Below are 18,445 nucleotides of genomic sequence, written 5' to 3'. Positions count from 1 at the left end.
GGGAGTTAACGCCCTGGCCTGAAGCGCCGACATCCCATATGGGCACCAGTTTGAGACCCAGCTGCTCCACTTCCAATCCAGCTCTCTGCTATGGCCTGGGAAAGCAGAAGAAGATGGCCCAAGTGGTTGGGCCCCTGCACCCACATGGAAGACCCAGAAGAAGCTCCTGGCTCCTGGCTCCTGGCTTCGGATCGGCTCAGCTCCGGCCATTGCGGTCAATTGGGGAGTGAACCATCGGATGGAAGACCTCTCTCTCTCTGCCTCTCCTTCTCTGTGTAACTCTGACTTTCAAATAAATAAATAAATCTTTAAAAAAAAAAAAAAAAAAAAAAACACTAGCCTGCATTCCTGGGATGTGAGAAATGCTAAGGGAGAGGAGAAAGGAATGCCTGTGGAGAGAGTGAGTCTACTCCTTGCCCCTTCATCCAGCAGGAATCTGTTCTCTGCAGGGAAAATCCCAGAGGAAATTTGCTATTCTACTCATCCTTTTTTGTTGTTGTTAAGATTTATTTATTTATTCAAAAGGCAGAGCAACAGAGAAAGATCCTTCACTCCCAAATGACAGCAGTAGCCTATTCTGGGCCAGGCTGAAGAGAGAAACCAAGAACTCCATCCAGGTCTCCCACTTCAGTGGCAGGGGCCCAAGGACTTGGGCCATCTTCCACTGCTTTCCTAGGCACATTGGTAAGAAGCTAGATCAGAAGCGGAGCAACCAAATGGGATGCCAGCATTGCAGGCAGTGGCTTAACACACTGCACCATTATGCCGACCCTACCCACTCATCTTTTATGTCTTAGGTTGCTTGTAGTCCTCATGTAGAGAATATTGAATCAGACCCTGTGATCTTTCTTCTGAGCCTTCCTTTCTTTTTTGTATGAGATGGTGGTGATTCTTGGACCAGTTTTTTTTTTTTTTTTTTTTTTTTTTTTTTTTGACAGGCAGAGTGGACAGTGAGAGAGAGAGACAGAGAGAAAGGTCTTCCTTTTTGCTGTTGGTTCACCCTCCAGTGGCCGCCGCGGTAGGCGCAACGCGCTGATCCAATGGCAGGAGCCAGGTGCTTCTCCTGGTCTCCCATGCGGGTGCAGGACCCAAGAACTTGGGCCATCCTCCACTGCACTCCCTGGCCACAGCAGAGAGCTGGCCTGGAAGAGGGGCAACCGGGACAGGACCGGTGCCCTGACCGGGACTAGAACCCGGTGTGCTGGCGCCACAAGGCGGAGGATTAGCCTATTGAGCCGCGGCGCCGGCCCTCTTGGACCAGTTTTTAGTTAACAACATGAAGCCTATCATTTTATTCTTTGTTTTGTTCAGTTGTTGTTCTGCCTATGCTGTCAGACCTATTTGCCCTTCCATAGATTGTGGCATCTGAACAGTCAAGTTTCCGAAATTTTGGGTTACTTCTTTTGTAGCCTAAATTCCTCTTTTACCAGAATCAGTTGTCTGTGCTGTCTGCCCCTTCACAAACAGCTCCAACTTCTCCCAAGTTTAGATTAGAATCCTGACCTGTTGTTAAACTCTCTTCATAAGAAGAGAAACTAGTTGTCTTATTTCTGCAAGGAAGACAGGGAACCTGGTATATGGAGAGAAGATGTCTGGCAAACAAAGAATTGTATATGAAAAGTAATAGTTATGTGTTGTCTTTATGTGCCCAGTTTCTCTTAAAGTTAAGATCTTAGCCCAGTCACTGTCTCCTGTGCCTCATTTCCCCGTACCTCCCCCCTTACCTTAAGTAGCCAGGAGCTGAGAAAGCCATGTGTCCAGTAACAACCTTCTCTTCTACTTCTTTCACCTGTAAAAAATGGGTATGAAGGACCCTGCTCCCATGGGCGTTAACCAGTGTGGACCCCCATTGTTTTTTTTCTCCTGATAAGTTTAACTTTCTCCTTTTTTTTAAAGATTTATTTTATTGGGGCTGCCACTGTGGCATAGCAGGTAAAGCCACTGCCTGCAGTGCCGATATCCCATATGGGCGCCAGTTCAAGTCCTGGCTGCTCCACTTCCTATCCAGCTCTCTGCTATGGCCTGGGAAAGCAGTAGAAGATGACCCAAACCCTTGGGCCCCTGCACCCATGTAGGAGACTGAGAAGAAGCTCCTGGCTTCTAGCTTCGGATTGGTGCAGCTCTGGCCGTTGCAGCCAGTTGAGGGTGAAACAGTGGATAGAAGACCTCTCTCTATCTGCCTCTCCTTCTCTGTGTTAACTCTGACTTTCAAATAAAATAAATAAATCTTTAAAAAATATATTTATTTATTTGAAAGAGTTACAGAGAGAGGTAGAGACACAGATGGTTCCATCTGATGGTTCATCCCCAGATGGCTGCAACAGCCGGAGCTGTGCCGATCTGAAGCCAGGAGCCAGGAGCTTCTCCTGGGTCTCCCACACGGGTGCAGGGGCCCAAGGACTTGGGCCATCTTCTACTGCTTTCCCAAGCCATAGCAGAGAGCTAGATCAGGAGAGGAGCAGCCGGGACTAGAACTGGCACCCATATGGGATGCCAGCGCGTCAGGCCAGGGCTTTAACCCACTGTGCCACAGCGCCGGCCCTGATGTTTCCTTTTTTTAAGCCTTTTTACCTCAGTTATAGAAGGATGTGGCATAGGGAAAATAAGGTACCCTCCATAGGAACTGAACTCTGTCTTCTTTCTGGATCGTTTTGGAAGTTTCTTCATTTAAAATTTGAAAATGATTATTTTTCTTCCATTCCATTTGTTGTATTATCTTTTATGACGAAGCGAATCCTAGCCCTTGTTACCTTTCTCAAGTCAAAATTACAGTACTTTCAATACTGTCATTTATTTGGTTTCCCCTCATCCTGTGACAAACTATTGTTTCCATCTTTGAAGAAACCTTTTTTTCTGGAGACTGGCTTCCATGCACGATGGTTGAACATATTGGAACCCAGCCAATGAATTTGTAGAACTGGAATTGTTAATCATTCTGGAAAATGAGATTCCTATTTCTTTCTTACATTATATCCCACGATAACCCACCAGGTGAGAGACTTGACTGAAACTTGGTCATATAATGTAACTGAGTTTCTAGTCTTGAAAGATCTTTATAGAAAAACAAGCTGTTATTAATTAGGGAAAATGTCATCCTTTGGAAAATAGGTTATTTAACCCAATCTTTTAAAATGGAAATGTTTTTAAAAAGTTAAATGTTGCCATTAAGTGGACATATAATGCATCTTTTATATATTATGAACAAAGACTATCGATTTTTTTGGATTTTCTTTTTCTGAAAAAAGACTGAAAGGAAATGAACCAAGTATTAAATGTGGCTATATTTGACTTCTGAGTTGTACCTAATTAATTTTCTGGCTATTCCTCCAAGTTTTATTTAGTTTATGTTGTTTTAAAGTGGGAATAAAATAGAGGCCGGCTTTGTGGCACAGTGAGTTAAGCTGCTGCCTGTAACACTGGCATCTCATATGAGCAGCAGCTCAAGTCTCAGATGTTCCAATTCCTAACCAGCTCCCTACTAATGCACCTGGGAAAGCAGCAGAAGATGATCCAAGTGGTTGGGCCCTGGCCACCCACATGGGAAACCTGTATGGAGTTCCAGGCCTCTGGCTTCAGCCTGACCCAGCACAGCCATTGCAGCCTTGTGGGGAGTAGACCAACAGATGAAAGATCTATTGCTATATATATAAAACCTGCCTTTTCAAATAAATAAATAAATAAATTTATTAGAAAGTCAAAGAATATTGGAAATTTATGTTTACTAAGTAAAAGTTAAAAAGAAAAAAGAAAGTCAAAGAATACTTTTTAAACTATTTCCCCAAAATTTCTCTGCTTAGCACTTGACTTGCAAAAATCAAAGCCAGGGCCAGCGCTGTGGTGCAGTGAGTTAACACCCTAGCCTGAAGTGCCAGCATCCCATATGGGCACTGGTTCTAGTTCCAGCTGCTCCTCTTACAATCCAGCTCTCTGCTATGGCCTGGCAAAGCAGTAGAGGATGGCCCAAGTCCTTAGGCCCCTGCACCCGTGTGGGAGACCCGGAAGAAGCTCTTGGCTCCTGGCTTCGGACTGGCTCAGCTCCGGCCGTTGCGGCCAATTGGGGAGTGAACCATCGGATGGAAGACCTCTCTCTCTCTCTCTGCCTCTCCTCTCTCTGTGTAACTCTTTCAAATAAATAAATAAATAAATCTTTTTTAAAAAAATCAAAGCCAGATATCTAAAATATGGAGTGGTGCTGATTTTGGTAAATAAACTTGTATTGGCACATAGCCACATTGGTTTGTTTACACCTTGCCTGTGGTTCCTTGCAGCTCCGAGCAGAACTGAGCAGATGCAACAGTTCTTATGTCTCTCGAGCTAACAGTTATTATCTGATCTTTGAAGGAAGTTGGCTGACTTCCTGTTCCATAGTGTAGTGAGTATAGGAAGTGATTGGCAAGAAGGTTTTTGAAGTTAGCAAATGTTTTTTAAAATTTACTAGTAACATCACATCTTCCTACCTTTTCTCATTGCAGCCTAAATTAACAATGGCAAAATGCAGGCGAAATGTGGAAAATTTCCTGGAAGCTTGCAGAAAAATTGGTGTGCCTCAGGTAATAAGTTTATCAGTTTTTAAGTTTCCTAAATAGACTTGGGTATCATTGTCCTCAAGATACGTCAGAAATGCAAGTCTCTAAAATCTGAAAGCACTAGCACTAAACTAAGGAGATCCTTTCTAACATGATTACAAGAGTCAGTATACTTCTGATCAACTCTTTATTTCCAAGGACCATTCAAATTAAAAATATATATATTTAAAGTTATATGTAATAAGTAATCAAAAATATTATTGTTTTCTTAAACATCCCCACTGGCTTGCTTGATTTTTATGTAACTGCATATGTAGCACAATGTATCCTTCAAAATAAGTACATCTTATATTAAAAATGTTGCTGCTGCTTTCAGTTTCTTAATATTTGCTTTAATATTTCTAAAAAAAGTATACTTTGAAAGTATACTCCAGAAATGCTGCAAAAATAGAGTTCCTGTGTATAGTTCACCTCAGCTTACGCTAATGTTGACATCTAGTATAACCATTGTTCAGTGGACCAAAATAAATTAACACCAAAACAGTACTGTTAACCACAGACTTCATCACATTTCACCAGTTTTTCAGTTGAGATCTAAACTTTGGAGTTTAGCAGACAAGAGGCCATTTCTAAGCACTATCCTGCAATGGCAGTCTGTTGCCTCTGAATAGTACAAACAGTTAAATTTTATCTATAGGTACAATTAATGGAAATGAACTTGATATACTTCTTATTCAAATATCCATTTAAGCCAGCGCCGTGGCTCAACAGGCTAATCCTCCGCCTTGCGGTGCCGGCACACCGGGTTCTAGTCCCGGTCGGGGCACCGGATTCTGTCCCGGTTGCCCCTCTTCCAGGCCAGCTCTCTGCTATGGCCAGGGAGTGCAGTGGAGGATGGCCCAGGTCCTTGGGCCCTGCACCCCATGGGAGACCAGGATAGGCACCTGGCTCCTGCCATCAGATCGGCGTAGTGCGCCGGCTGTGGCGGCCATTGGAGGGTGAACCAACAGCAAAAAGGAAGACCTTTCTCTCTGTCTCTCTCTCACTGTCCACTCTGCCTGTCAAAAAAAAAAAAAAAATCCATTAAAAAAAAACAAGTATTAAATTAAAATGATACTCTTAAGGAGTATTATATTTAATAATATGCTATAAAGACCAATTTAAACAAATAAACTTGGTACTACTTAATTATTTTTCCATTAACCACAATCATTACAATTCATATTAATATGTTTTATTTTGTCCATCTTGCAAGGAGAAAGACATAACTGTCTTCTGTCATCTTGGTTAGTTGTCAAAAATTCAGGATGGACTTCTGGGCTTACCAGCAATTCCACGATTTCAAAGTCCAACCCTTGTTAATGTATTGTGAAAGCTACGTGACTCTCTTTACTCAGCTCCCCGTACCTCTCTGAGCAGGAGCTGAGAAGGCCACAGCGGTTGTGTCCAGTGAGCAGTATTAGTATTCTCTTTGAGTTCTTTCACGTGAGAGCCCAGCTCTATAGCGCATCCGCATTAGCCAGCTGGGGTTCCCTTGAGTGTTTGATCTCCTTGTCTCTAACTAGATTGTCATTCTTAGTTCTCATTTTTTTCTAATTTGTTTTTTCTTGTTTTAACCTGAGTTATAAAATAACTGAAATGTACATAAAGTAGTGGTTAGCAAAGAGCTTTTTTATTGCTGTGGACAAATTCGAAGCGAATTGTTCATTTTTCTTTCATAGTCTTATTAGGATTCATCTCTTTTATAACCATTTTAAACATACTAAGAGAAAATTTAATATGATTTCTAAAGAAACAGCATGCAGATTCTGCATTACTAAAAGCGGTTCTAATATCTGCATGTGCACATTACTGCGTCCTGAGGATGTTGCCACTTACACAGACATCCCAGTCTCTGCTCGAGCTCTCCACCACAACGTCTTGAACAAAAGAATAGGGCATGGATTGGTGCAGAGAATGGGAGCCAGAGAAAAGATGAGAGTGATCAAACAGAGGCACTGCCCATGTAGAGAGCAGAGTTCTGAAAAGGGCTCCACAAGCAGGACATGCTGACTTGGCCTATGCCAAAACCTGCCCGGAGTACTGCTGACAGCTTTTATAGCCGTTACATCTGCCCCCTGGGCTTTCCAGAATCATCCTGTCTCAGATCTAAAGCCACTAGAATTCTTTCAGAATAGTCCTGCCATCAACTGCGAAATACAAGAGTGTGCCTGAAAACATGCATTTAAATTTAAGTCAGCCTTTGCCAAGTGGCCGCTGTTAGTATTACACACTGGCCTTTCCTGTCCTACCAGAGCTATGTTATTCAAAGGCAAGTACAGAGATAGAAAAAAAACAAAATCTTAAAAGACTAGGTCTTTTTCCAAAGTGGTTACATATATTTCCTTCCTCTCCCACTCCTGAACCAAAAAGAGGAAATAGGCATTCTACATAGGCCACCTCGCCTGCCTTCTACCCAAGTCCCTGCCACCACCACCACCACCACCACCATTCTAAGGGTTCCTATCATATGCCTACTTCTGCTGAAAAATTAGTCACTTTTCTAGACAAAGGGAAGGAAAATGAATAAATTTACCAACTCAGGCTCAAGCTGGCATTCCTGAGTCTGTGTGCCCAGGAGGAAAGAAGTGTTCCCTTCTCCTCTTCTGTTCTCCCTCCCTCTGGGCACTCCGCCCTCAACTTGAACATTCCCACTTGCTCTGTTTGCCATGAAAATAAACCCAGGGGTATAATAATGATCTCTTTTGAAAATGTAAAATAGAAAAATTAATAACAGCCAGATTCTCTGTGCAGATAACATGTACAAAAGCAGATAATTTCCTTTTTCATAACTTTTAAATCATTAAGCAAGTTAAATTATGTGTGAAACACTGAAGAATAAGGTGACTTTAAAAGCTCTGATGAGGTTGGGCATATAGATCGTCACTTTTATTATTATGCCTTTATTAAACATGGTATATCCAAAACAGCTAAAATAGGTTACAAAAATGTGAATCTGAATCCATACTATGCCCTAGAGTTCTTATGTATCATATGTTAAAGAATATTTTCTTGTCATCAAGCCCAATGATTTTTTCTTTATTTGCTTAATCCAGTAATGTATTTATTAATTTATGTAATTCCTTAAACTGCGAAATGGAAGGTTGGGATGACCCCTAGGAGGTGACCTGATCATTCAGCGTATTTGGCTTCCGGGTAGTAAATTTCCCTGACTATTATTATTTCCTCATTCTGTTAGCTTTCTTGAGTTCTCTGATTTTCTCAGAAAACTTGCCTCTCCTCAGCATAGCCCATTTTTGTCCTTGCTTTCTGATCCATTCTTTTTTCATTACTAAGGAAGAATGAATGGAGAAAGAAGTTGCCTCAGAGACCTCACCACTCTCAGGCCTCAGTCAACCCTAAGACAAAACCCATTATGTTAGCTCTGTCCTAAAAGTTCGTACTGCTCACTGACAGGCAAATGTTATTCTGCTATTTAGGAGTAAATCCAACTAAGCAAATAGAAGGTTCTTTGTAATTTTGCTTTTCAGCATTTTATTGTCAGTCATCACAGTAAAAATGTAGTAGGATGTGTATCTTTGGCTGTGATTGAGATGGGCATATTGAATTCTATACTCAAAGCTGCATTTCTGATCCACTGACTTTGTTTTTCTGTTTTCCTTTCCTGCTCACACTTTGGACAGGACAATCTTTGTTCCCCTTCCGACATCCTTCAGCTAAACCTCCGCGTTAAAAGAACTGTTGAAACACTGCTTTCTCTTGGGGCACATTCAGAAGAATCCAGTTTTGTCTCTCTGTCTATCCAACTTCTGGGTTTTGTGGCGTTTTATTGTACTTTAATGCTAACTCTCTGTATGCTTTATTACTGGATCTTCCCCCGCTAGCTGCAAGATTGCAGTCCACTGATTTTCCACCTCTTTCCTGTGCTCGAGAAGGAGGGTTGTTTCTCACTCAGAATGATTTACAGCTGTGCCGACTTCTTTATTTCCTAACCCATCAAAAGGCTAACAAGTGAAGTAGAGAAATCCTCTCCTCGTATGTCTACATGAGCAGCCCATCGCAGTAGTAAGCATTTATGATGGCTAACAAAGAACAGAAGACCAGCATTTTTTCTCCTGGTCATTTGTCCATTCCCCTGGCCTATGGCCTTGTTTCTTTATCATAAATGCTAAAGCATTTCTACTAATCTGATGATGAGTCATTTCTTGAAATATGACATGTAAAACTTGATTTCCAGATGACACAGTAAAATGCCCATCTGACCATTTTTCCATGCCTTAACACAACTTAGGTGTTGAAATTGTGAGAGGCTGCACTTTTTGAACAGTTGCTCATAAGGAAAACAGTTTTGCATTTCCTGGTTTTGGGGGCAAGGAGGGTCCCCTGGATCGCTTAGATTTTTTTTTTTTTTGGACAGGCAGAGTGGACAGTGAGAGACAGAGAGAAAGGTCTTCCTTTGCCATTGGTTCACCTTCCAATGGCCGCTGCGGCCGGCGCACCGCGGCCGGCGCACCACGCTGATTCGAAGGCAGGAGCCAGGTACTTCTCCTGGTCTCCCATGCGGGTGCAGGGCCCAAGCACTTGGGCCATCCTCCACTGCACTCCTGGGCCATAGCAGAGAGCTGGCCTGGAAGAGGGGCAACCGGGACAGAATCCGGCGCACTGAGCGGGACTAGAACCCGGTGTGCCAGCGCCGCAAAGCGGAGGATTAGCCTATTGAGCTGTGGCGCCGGCCCACTTAGATCTTTGCATTGAGCCACTGTGCCCTTACCCTGAAATCCTGAACCTCTCCTTTCATTGGTAGGCACAGATCCATGTAAGGGTTTGTTCTGTGGACATTGGGAAGGCATTGGCCACCCACTTAATCTTACTAATGTTAATTTGGTCAGAATATTCAGTGTCAAGATCATGTAGGTTCCCTCGGTTGCTATTCCAAGCCCAGTATGTACATTTAAAATAGTACACATCAAGAACACGATCTGGAGCTGACCTGTCACGGGTAGGTACCTGTCCAGATTCACTCTTTGTTATCTTTAACTTAGATTCGCATCTAGAATCCTATTTAGAATTTAGAATTGGAATTTATTGTAATTATTAATGTATTTGAACCATCTCAATAGGTGAACTTGTATTTTGTAGGCTGTTGAGATTATATCTCAACAGTAACAGGTAAAGTACTGGGCCGATCTCTGTTCGATACTGAAGCCAATGAATACTGTGTCTTTTTCAGAATGCTCAGGATATTAGTTACGGGACCTTAAGTGCTTGAAACTACTTTATCATTGCATTCACATTCTAGTTTTCACAGATAGTGTTTCTGAACATTTTGGATAACTGAACTGCAGAGAACATAACATGTGGTTGTAAATTCAGCCTGAGTCTGATTGCTTTGCTTTCCTTCCATGTTAACTGAACAGTTACGAAACACATCTCAAGACTGAAATATTCAACACTGTGATGAAAACTAGTTTTGTTCAGTAGTAGTGCCTTCCAGACTGGGGGTTTTCATCTGTTTCATTTCTAAGGTGTCTCTGAGGCAGTGATCATTCTCAGAGTTTTGTTCCTTAAAAACTAAAACAGAACACCTGTTTAAAACGCAGGCCCAGGTGTGCGTTAGATGGGGACTAACTGCATTCTCTTGCAAACACATTGCGTTCCCTCTGAGCCACAGCTTTACATCTAGAAAGCATACACCCGTAATGAATGTGGAGCCCACTGGGCCATGGGCGCTGCTGAGAAGAGATCAGGGAGCTGGCCTTGGACAAAGCAGGTCTCTTCCAAGAACAAAACACCATGCAGATTCACTTGAAGTATAGCTGACCTACACTTGGCAGTCGTGCTCAAAGTACAGGTAAAAAGATTGCAATTACCTTTTATATCAAATGAAGTATTAAGTAGAAAGTAATGATGCAGCACAAGTACCAATTGCTGCCTCAAAAATAAGTACTTGTTAAATTTTTTATTGCAACTGGTTTTATAAAACTTTCTAGTAACAGTGTGCCAGTGAAAAGCAGGGGAAAATGCAGATATATTCTTTAATAAATCAGTATCATCTCATTTTTTAATGAAGCTAGAATTCCACTCTCTGTTCTTTGTGGGAACAATCTGTTTTTAAATATGTAGTCTTAACAGAAAGGCCAATGGTAAGTGTGACACTTCAGATATTCCTTTTTCTTTTACAAGAAAGAGTTAACCCAACATATTACTGAGGCAAACAAAATAAATGTATTTAACTTCCTCACATGTTGCTAAGATATCTCTGACTAAGCTCACAAAATGTCCTCCAGCATAGTTGAGTCCATTAAATACCAGGATGTGAAATAGTGTACTCTGCCAGATACAGTTTAATTTTATAATTCAAATTTTTAACTAATTTAGAATATTCCTTCCATGAGTTCTCCAAATAAAGAGAAAGTTTGTCAAATAGAGCTAGGCCTGGGAGCCACTCAGCTTCCTCTGGGATCCCACCTGGTCTGCGCGCCCTGGCTTTCTGAAGCAGGATGAGAGCACAGGTAGCTGACACCCCTTCCATGCAGCCTAAGCGCTGGCACCAAAGCAGCTTGCTGTCCTGTGGCTTGTCTTCCAAAGTGCTGTGCTTGAAATGTCCTCTCTCTCAGACTTGAGCCATCTGGGAACTTGGGACCGGTTTTCTGTTTCACCTGCTTATTTTCAATCTGCACTGGTCTTAAATCATTTATCAGAGATAAAGGATGTTGCTTTTACTCCACAGTATGACATGTAAGTGTATGTGTGGTACTCGTCAGTTTTCGCAGCCATCTGTATGCACTGTATGTATTAATAAAGTGACAGTTGAGTGTCAGACATGGTTTCTGTCTAACTCCTACCTAGGGGTCGGGTCCACCTCCAGGTACTGGCTTGTTGTCGTTCAGTCAATGATTATGAAGGGGAGAAGCAGCGTTTACTTTTTCCTTTCAGTTCTGTGTTGTTCATTTTATTTTCTCTTTTGTTTGTTTTTATGTTATGTTGTCCCATTCCAGGAGCAATTATGTTTGCCTCTCCACATTTTAGAAGAGAAAGGTCTGAGCCAGGTTGCCGTGACGGTCCAGGCTCTCCTGGAACTTGCCCCCCCCAAGCAACAGCAGCCCCAGTTGTCTGCTGTCTAAGGATACCAGGACCCTGGGCGTTCGAACAGGACTGCGGTCGCTGCTGCCAGCCGTCTGCTTAAGCAAAGCTATCATGTGTTCTTAGGAGGGACTGTCTCCGTGATTCCTAACAGGAATATTTTACTTCATTTCTCCATTTTAGGGGAGGTTATGTCCATTTCCATTGAATATTTTTAGGAAGAACATTTGGTTTTCTCCAGTGAAACTTCGCTCATTACTGAGAACCCAGCCCAGAAACTTAGCGTGGCCATGCTTTCCCAAGGAGCAGGCAGAGTCTGCTCAGAGGGTATCTGCCTCTGCTGAGGGCACAGACGTTGTGCTGTCTTTCATGGGCCCAGGACACCTGGAGTCTACTGGTTTGTAAATGTGGTTGTTCATTAGGCTCTCCTGGAGTGCAAATACAGATTCTCACTCAGTCAGTCTGGGTGGGACCTGGGACTCCACGTTCTCAGCAAACATTCTAACTGGTTCTCCTGCAGTGGAGACCACTATTCCAAGTCAGGTAGTTTGATGGAGGTGTGGGGGATAATCTCTTCACTGTAGTTTTCAGCGACATTTAAAATCAATAATGACAACTTGGACCATTCTGTCAAAGGTAAAACAGAAATAACATAGAAGCCCTGTATTTTGCATAGGAAAAGCAGTGAAAGCGAGACAGTTGTATTTAAGGCCAGTGTTCTAGACCTCCTGTCCATTCCAGTCCACCACCATGTCCTCCTTTCTGTAGAGGATAGGGTTCATGAACGAGTCCGCTGCACCCAGAATCTAAATCCTTCACAGGAACATGTGAGCCCCCTCACTCCCTGCCCCGCCTTGCTGCTCCCAGGATGCCTGCACCTGTTGCTGCAGATACACTGCTAGTCCCAGTGCACACACTCATGGAAGATCATGAAAACAGCAAAAAGGAATAAAAGAAAAGTCAATTTTCTTATCTTTCTTTCAAGTAACTGAGAGCACTTAATGGCATCTTAGAAAACCCTTTCCTTCTTTCTGTCTAGCTCCACCACTTCTGCCTTCCGCACTCAATTGTGGGTGGAGGAGAAGGACCCAAGGGCTCACAGAACAAATCAGGAGCTTTTGTTCAAGTTGAAATCACTGGGGATAATCTTCTCCTGTATTTTAAACCCCTTTAGTTGTCAAGATCCTAGTTATCTAGGTCTTCTGTGGTTGTTAACTTTTGGATTTTAACAATGCATGCATTTGAGCATAATGTTACCCATCTTTTTAAAATGTAAGTGCAGCACCTAAAAGTAGCTTTAGATAATAACATTTTCTCCTTGTTCCTGCAGAGAAATATGTTCATTAGCACATCACCACTTTTCTCAATCTTGAAATTACACAACATAAAACATCTAAGCGCAAAGCCCAGTCCCACAGGTCCTCACAGAACGAAAGCAATATATCTTATGAGTGCTGAGAGCCAGACCCATTATATTTTAAAAGGCAGAAAGACCCACCAGCCGTGGAACTTGCTTAGAATTTAAGCCCTAGTAGTTTTAAACTGTAGGTGTTTTTCCTTCTAGTCAACATTAAACCTCAGTACAATCTCCAAATTACAGAGCACCACCAGAAGTGAAACTCTACAAAGGACTGGCCTGTTTTTAACATTATGCAAGGAATAATTCCAGAAGACATTACATAATGCAACATTGGCAACAAATGTTTCCATTGGAATAAGTGGAAATTTAAGTTGATTTCACATTTTGCACATAACATGAAACCTTAATATTATTTTTATTGAACTAATTCATATTTGCATTTGAATTGTTAGAAACATTTGTGTAGAGTTTTGGTAATGAAAAGTAGCAAATATATTGAGTTTCTGTGTCAGGAACAAAAATCAGTGGGTTTTTTTTTTTTTTAGACATTTTGTATTCAGTGTTTTGTGTGTATTTTTTCTTTTTTAAATTGGAAAGAACAACTCAGTTTAACATTTAGCCTTGCTGGGCTCCAATGAAAGATGAAGATGTCCTTGTCACAGTGCCCCTGACCTGCAGCAGTGACCTTGACCTTGCCAGCCCTGACCCCGAGAAGGCTGAGTGCCCACCCAGAGGGGCCTGCCACCTACAGAGATGCTGGCAGCAGTTCCCCAGCTTCCCGGCACATCTCTGAGAACCCTGCACACCAACCCTCTCTCCCAATGCCCATGTCTGGAAACAGCTCCTGGGAAGAGGGGCCTTTGTGCTTGGCTGGAACAGAGCAGAGAGAGGCCAAGCAGCTGTCACGTTCCCTGTCAGCTTCTGAAACCTAACCCAGGAGTCTGACCGCTCCTGCTTTCCACAGCTCAGCAGTGACTAACGATGTGTGACTGTGCTGACACGGCTGAATTCATATAAACTAAGCTCTTAAATGGTTACAGAAGTGAAGGAAACCATGGATATTCAGAAGTCTTTTTATGTACACATTGCAGTGAGATGGTTTACAGCAGGATTTCATCTTATGTCTGGATATGTTAACAAACATGTAATTAGCAAGTTTTGTAAAACATTGTCCTATATTTGTATGTCTGTAAATACATTGCATAATATGTTCTAAGTATAAATATGTCAGTATCATATATGTTATTTTAAATTGACTGTATGCTGCCTTACACATTGACATTAAAATAAAAGCCAACACTTAAGTAGCATGTAAATAAATGTTTGAACGTATTCATACATCTAGTATGGTTACTGCAGCTAAGATGAATTATGGAGGGGTAGTGAATTCCCAGAAGGAACTGGTCTGTGAAACAGGCCTTTGAAATCAAAATGTACTTTATTAAGGGAGCAGATATCAAGACTACTCTGCATTTGGAGTTCATGAAACGTAGATGACACATTAAGGTTAACTTTTCTCCCAGAAATACCCAATTATGCTACCAGGACAGCTTTAGCATCCCAAGACATTCCATTTGGATTCATGAGAGCAAGACTGGCCTTATGGGCTCTAACAGTCAGCCAGGCACAGGTGCTTCTTTTCACATACCTTAATTATTAGCCTTCATGCCCCTTAGGTGGGAATTGTTGAGTAAGCAGAGCAGACAGAGACCCTAATGTCTCACTGTCCAAACTATCTCCAAACTAGCCTTCAGAAGAAGCCGTGTTGCCATCTTTACTATTTGTAGGCCATATTTATGTCCTAACATCTCATTTCTATCTTGAATTCCTAATTTTTATCCTCACCTATTTCCCAGGAAATTCACATAAGCAGCCTATAATAGGATATGTATTCTATACCACCTGCCCCCCAGTAAAAACACTAAAATGGTAATAAATCTAAGGCAAGCAAAAACCAATGTTTACTACTACTTTACTATGTGTATACTTCGTGAGACACTTTAAAAACGTTATCTTGTAATTCCTACTGAACACCTCAGTTTTGCTCATAAGAGTTGTTTCCCTGTAGACACTTTGGATAAAGTCAGAATGAGACATTACAAGAATTACCCAAGTGTTTGTTAGCGTATCACTGTGACAAAGCCTATGAACTGTTTTTGTTTGTGAAAAAGCAGGAAGAACCTTCATAAGGCTACTGGAAATACTTGCCGGCAACATTCAGAATATAAAGACACCTGAAGTCAACAGTACACTCCTGATTCAGGGTTTGAAAACTAATGCAATAGGCAAAGGGAAACCACCAGCAGCCTTCCCTCGCCGAGTCCAGGTTAACCTTGGATGAGTTACCTGTGGTGCTGAGATCATTCTCCCTCCAAGCACCCCTTCCCATCTCTGGAACACCAGGAGAAAGGACAGAAATGGCTCAGTCACTTCTTGCCTCTCCTCTTGTCCTTGTCTTTGCCTTTGCCTTTGCCTTTTGAATCTTTGCTATCATCTTTCTCCTTCTTGGGCAGTTTGAAGCCACCAATTTCCTTCCGTATCACAGTGCCGCGCCACCAGGCCTGAAGCTGAAAGACAGGACGAGTGAGTACCACCTCTGGTGGGCCTTCCACCTAAGGGGGTTTTTGAACCAGGTAACCTGTGTCAGAGAATGGTCTCTGCCTAGGACATGGAAGTGGCTAGGTACCCAGTCACTATGGCAATGCTTCCCTGCTGCGCAGGACCCAGAGCTAAAGCCATAGACTTGAGTAAGTTCTTGAGGACTAAGGATACAGGAAGGAATCTGTTTTGCCAAATTGTCCTTCCCACTTCCTTGTACTGCTGCTTCCTTTAGTGGACACCCAGTTGCCCCATAACCAACAGTGTTTGGTGCTTGGGCCGAGGGAAAAGCAAGCACTCGATCAAAAATGTGCAGATGAGCCCAGATGACCTTGGGCTTCCTGGTACATCTCCTATCTGTAGTAACTGAGTAAAGGACCCATTTGCCTCTTACTCTCAAAAAGGATCTAGGGAGCTCCCTGGAATACCTCTGTTAGATGTAACTGTTCTGAATACACTGTAGGCCACTTTAAAATCAAATTAAGTGGGGCGGGCACTGTGACACAGAGGGCCCTGGCCCTGGCCTGAAGCGCCGGCATCCCATTGGGGACCCGGCTGCTCCACTTTCCATCCAGCTCTCTGCTATGGCCTGGGACAGCAGTGGAAGATGGCCCAAGTCCGTGGGCCCCTGGACCCGCATGGGAGACCCAGAAGAAGCGCCTGGCTCCTGGCTTCGGATCAGCACAGCTCCGGCCATTGCAGCCAATTGGGGAGTGAACCATCAGATGGAAGACCTCTCTTTTTCTCTGCCTCTCCTCTCTCTGTGTAACTCTGACTTTCAAATAAATAAATCTTTTTAAAAAATCAAATTAATTCCTAGTGACTGGGAGCAGATCCACCAGTGGAGAGTAATATAAGTGGCCTTCAGCTTCTTTACATTTTTGCTCTAAATAGAAGAATCCTGATGGATGGAAAACTCCATAGAAGCTTGATAACTACGTGCTAACTGTATAGACCTGGCTCAAAGAAAGCTCGGGTTGGGTCTGCATGCCTGGTCCCAGGTGTACTTGAAAGCTGCTTGCCCACCAGGGCTCAGCAGAGTGCCCTCCTGCGGGGAGAAGGGCAGTCTGAGGACAGCACGTCAGTCCAGCTCACAGGACTTTTGCATCACCATTTTTGCTTGAAAGTATTTCCCACGAACTGTGAGCGGCCAGTTTCATTGTTTCTAATACACGCAAGCTCACACATAACTAACTAGGATCTTTCTTTAATCCCTAACCCGCTTCTATCAGAACCCAGCAGTCTGATTTGCAGACAGGACTTTAGGGAGCAGTACATTCAAAGGAATCATTCTGGCAAGAGCTGCTTTTGGTTAGAAATCGTATCCCACCTCTGGACCCGGGTGTTGCTTCTGCTGCTAACCACCTTTTTCTAATTAGTGCTGGAATCTTCCAGCACTAACCAACAGCCACACTTCCTCACGGCCCTCCCGTTCTGCAGTAAGTGGCTGAGAGTTTGGTGTGAGAATAGCTTTGTGTTCCGCACCTGAGGCCATCAGTGGCACTGAGGGACCCTGAGAGGCTGGGGCTTGTTTCCTACCTTTATGATGCTCCTTAACTCCAGGTCATCCTGTTGTATCTTCTTCCTAGTCTTCTCCTTTTCTATACGATCTTCAATGATGACCTGTTCATACTCCCTTATCTGCAAAAACAGACATTAGTTATGTGTTAAACGATGGCCCAACCAGATCTATACTTTAAATTTAAGATAGTTAACAGAAAATATTTTAAATATAAAGATAAATTAGGGGTGAGTGTTTGCCATAGAAGTCAAAATGCCACTTGGGATACCTGTTTGCTATCCTGGAGTGCCGGGGTTTGGGTCCCAGTTTCCTAGCGTACACCCTGGGAGGCAGCAGGTGGTGGTTCAAGTAACTGGGTCCCTGCTACCCACAGAGACCCAGATTTGAGTTCCCAGCTCCAGGCCTCAGCCTGGCCCAGCCCTAACTTGGCAGGTATCTGGGTAGTGAACCAGCAGATGGAAGATATCTGTCTCTCTGCTTTTCAAATAAATACGATTTTAAGTATAAAGAAAAAAAACTTAGTGGATTCCTGAATTGCATATGTTCACATAATAATATAGTTGCCCCTCAGATTTTCTCAGATCAACTAATTCAAACAAGTTGTAAATTTTCATAAAAATGAAAGAATAGGGGTGGCTATTTGGAACAGTGGTTAAGATGCCACTCTAGTACATCACATCCTGTACCAGAGTGCCTGGGTTTGAGTCCTGACTCCACTGCCAGTTTCAGTGTTGCTGGTGACAGCAAGTGATGGCTTGAGTACTTAGGTCCCTACCACCTACATGGGAGACCTGGATTGAGTTCTAGGCTCCTGGCTTTGGCCTGGCTGTGGAGGGCATTTGGGGAATGAACCAGCAGATGGAAGGTCATCTCTCCCTCCCCCTTTCAAATAAATAAAATTTTAAGATTTTACTTTAAAATTTTTAAACAATGTGTATATTAACAACCTGAAAATAATGTGATGTTGGGCCAGCATTGTGCAGCAACAGATTAAGCCTCTGCTTGAGATGCTAGCATCCCATATGGGCACCAGTTTGAGTCCCAGTTGCTCAACTTCCTGATCCAGCTCTCTGCTATTGTGCCTAGGAAGGCAGCAGAAGATGGCATAAGTACTTGGTCCCCTGCCACTCACAGGGGAGACCCAGATGGAGTTCAGGCTCATGGTTTCAACCTGATCCAGCCGTGGCCATTGCAGCCAATTGATAAGTGAACCAGCAGATGGAAGATCTCTGTCTCTCCCTCTCTGTATCTCTGCCTTTCAAATAAATACATAATTTTAATGTGATTATTTTTAACAGGTAGAATGTTCATATGAGACTACTTCAAAAAGTTTGAGGGAAATGCACATTTATCTTT

At 42.8% G+C, this 18,445-nt stretch overlaps 2 protein-coding genes across 9 annotated transcripts in view; one reads left to right on the top strand and one right to left on the bottom strand.

Moving 5' to 3' along the window:
- Nucleotides 1-14,065, top strand: part of LRCH3 (leucine rich repeats and calponin homology domain containing 3) — a 133,217-nt gene extending 119,152 nt beyond the window's left edge. For 6 of the 8 annotated variants that reach the window (XM_062209335.1, XM_062209294.1, XM_062209324.1 and 3 more), the window contains 2 exons: nucleotides 4,473-4,550; nucleotides 8,210-8,964. In XM_062209335.1, the coding sequence (XP_062065319.1) occupies nucleotides 4,473-4,550; nucleotides 8,210-8,410 (279 nt within the window). In that variant the 3' untranslated portion in view covers nucleotides 8,411-8,964. Of the gene's footprint in view, nucleotides 1-4,472; nucleotides 4,551-8,209; nucleotides 8,965-11,524 lie in introns of those variants that run through there. The other 2 variants (XM_062209313.1, XM_062209286.1) reach the window with 2 other exon arrangements.
- Nucleotides 14,066-14,291: 226 nt separating this feature from the next.
- The window catches only part of IQCG (IQ motif containing G), a 45,936-nt gene continuing 41,782 nt past the window's right edge, over nucleotides 14,292-18,445 (bottom strand). The window contains exons 10-11 of the mRNA XM_062209365.1: nucleotides 17,107-17,208; nucleotides 14,292-15,536 (exon numbers count right to left, since the gene is read on the bottom strand). Coding sequence (XP_062065349.1) covers nucleotides 15,396-15,536; nucleotides 17,107-17,208 — 243 coding nt within the window. The 3' untranslated portion in view covers nucleotides 14,292-15,395. The remainder of the gene's footprint in view (nucleotides 15,537-17,106; nucleotides 17,209-18,445) is intronic.

Source organism: Lepus europaeus, chromosome 2, assembly GCF_033115175.1.
Source record: "Lepus europaeus isolate LE1 chromosome 2, mLepTim1.pri, whole genome shotgun sequence".
Taxonomy (NCBI): Eukaryota; Metazoa; Chordata; class Mammalia; order Lagomorpha; family Leporidae; genus Lepus; species Lepus europaeus.
This window is presented reverse-complemented; position numbering and strand designations above follow the sequence as displayed.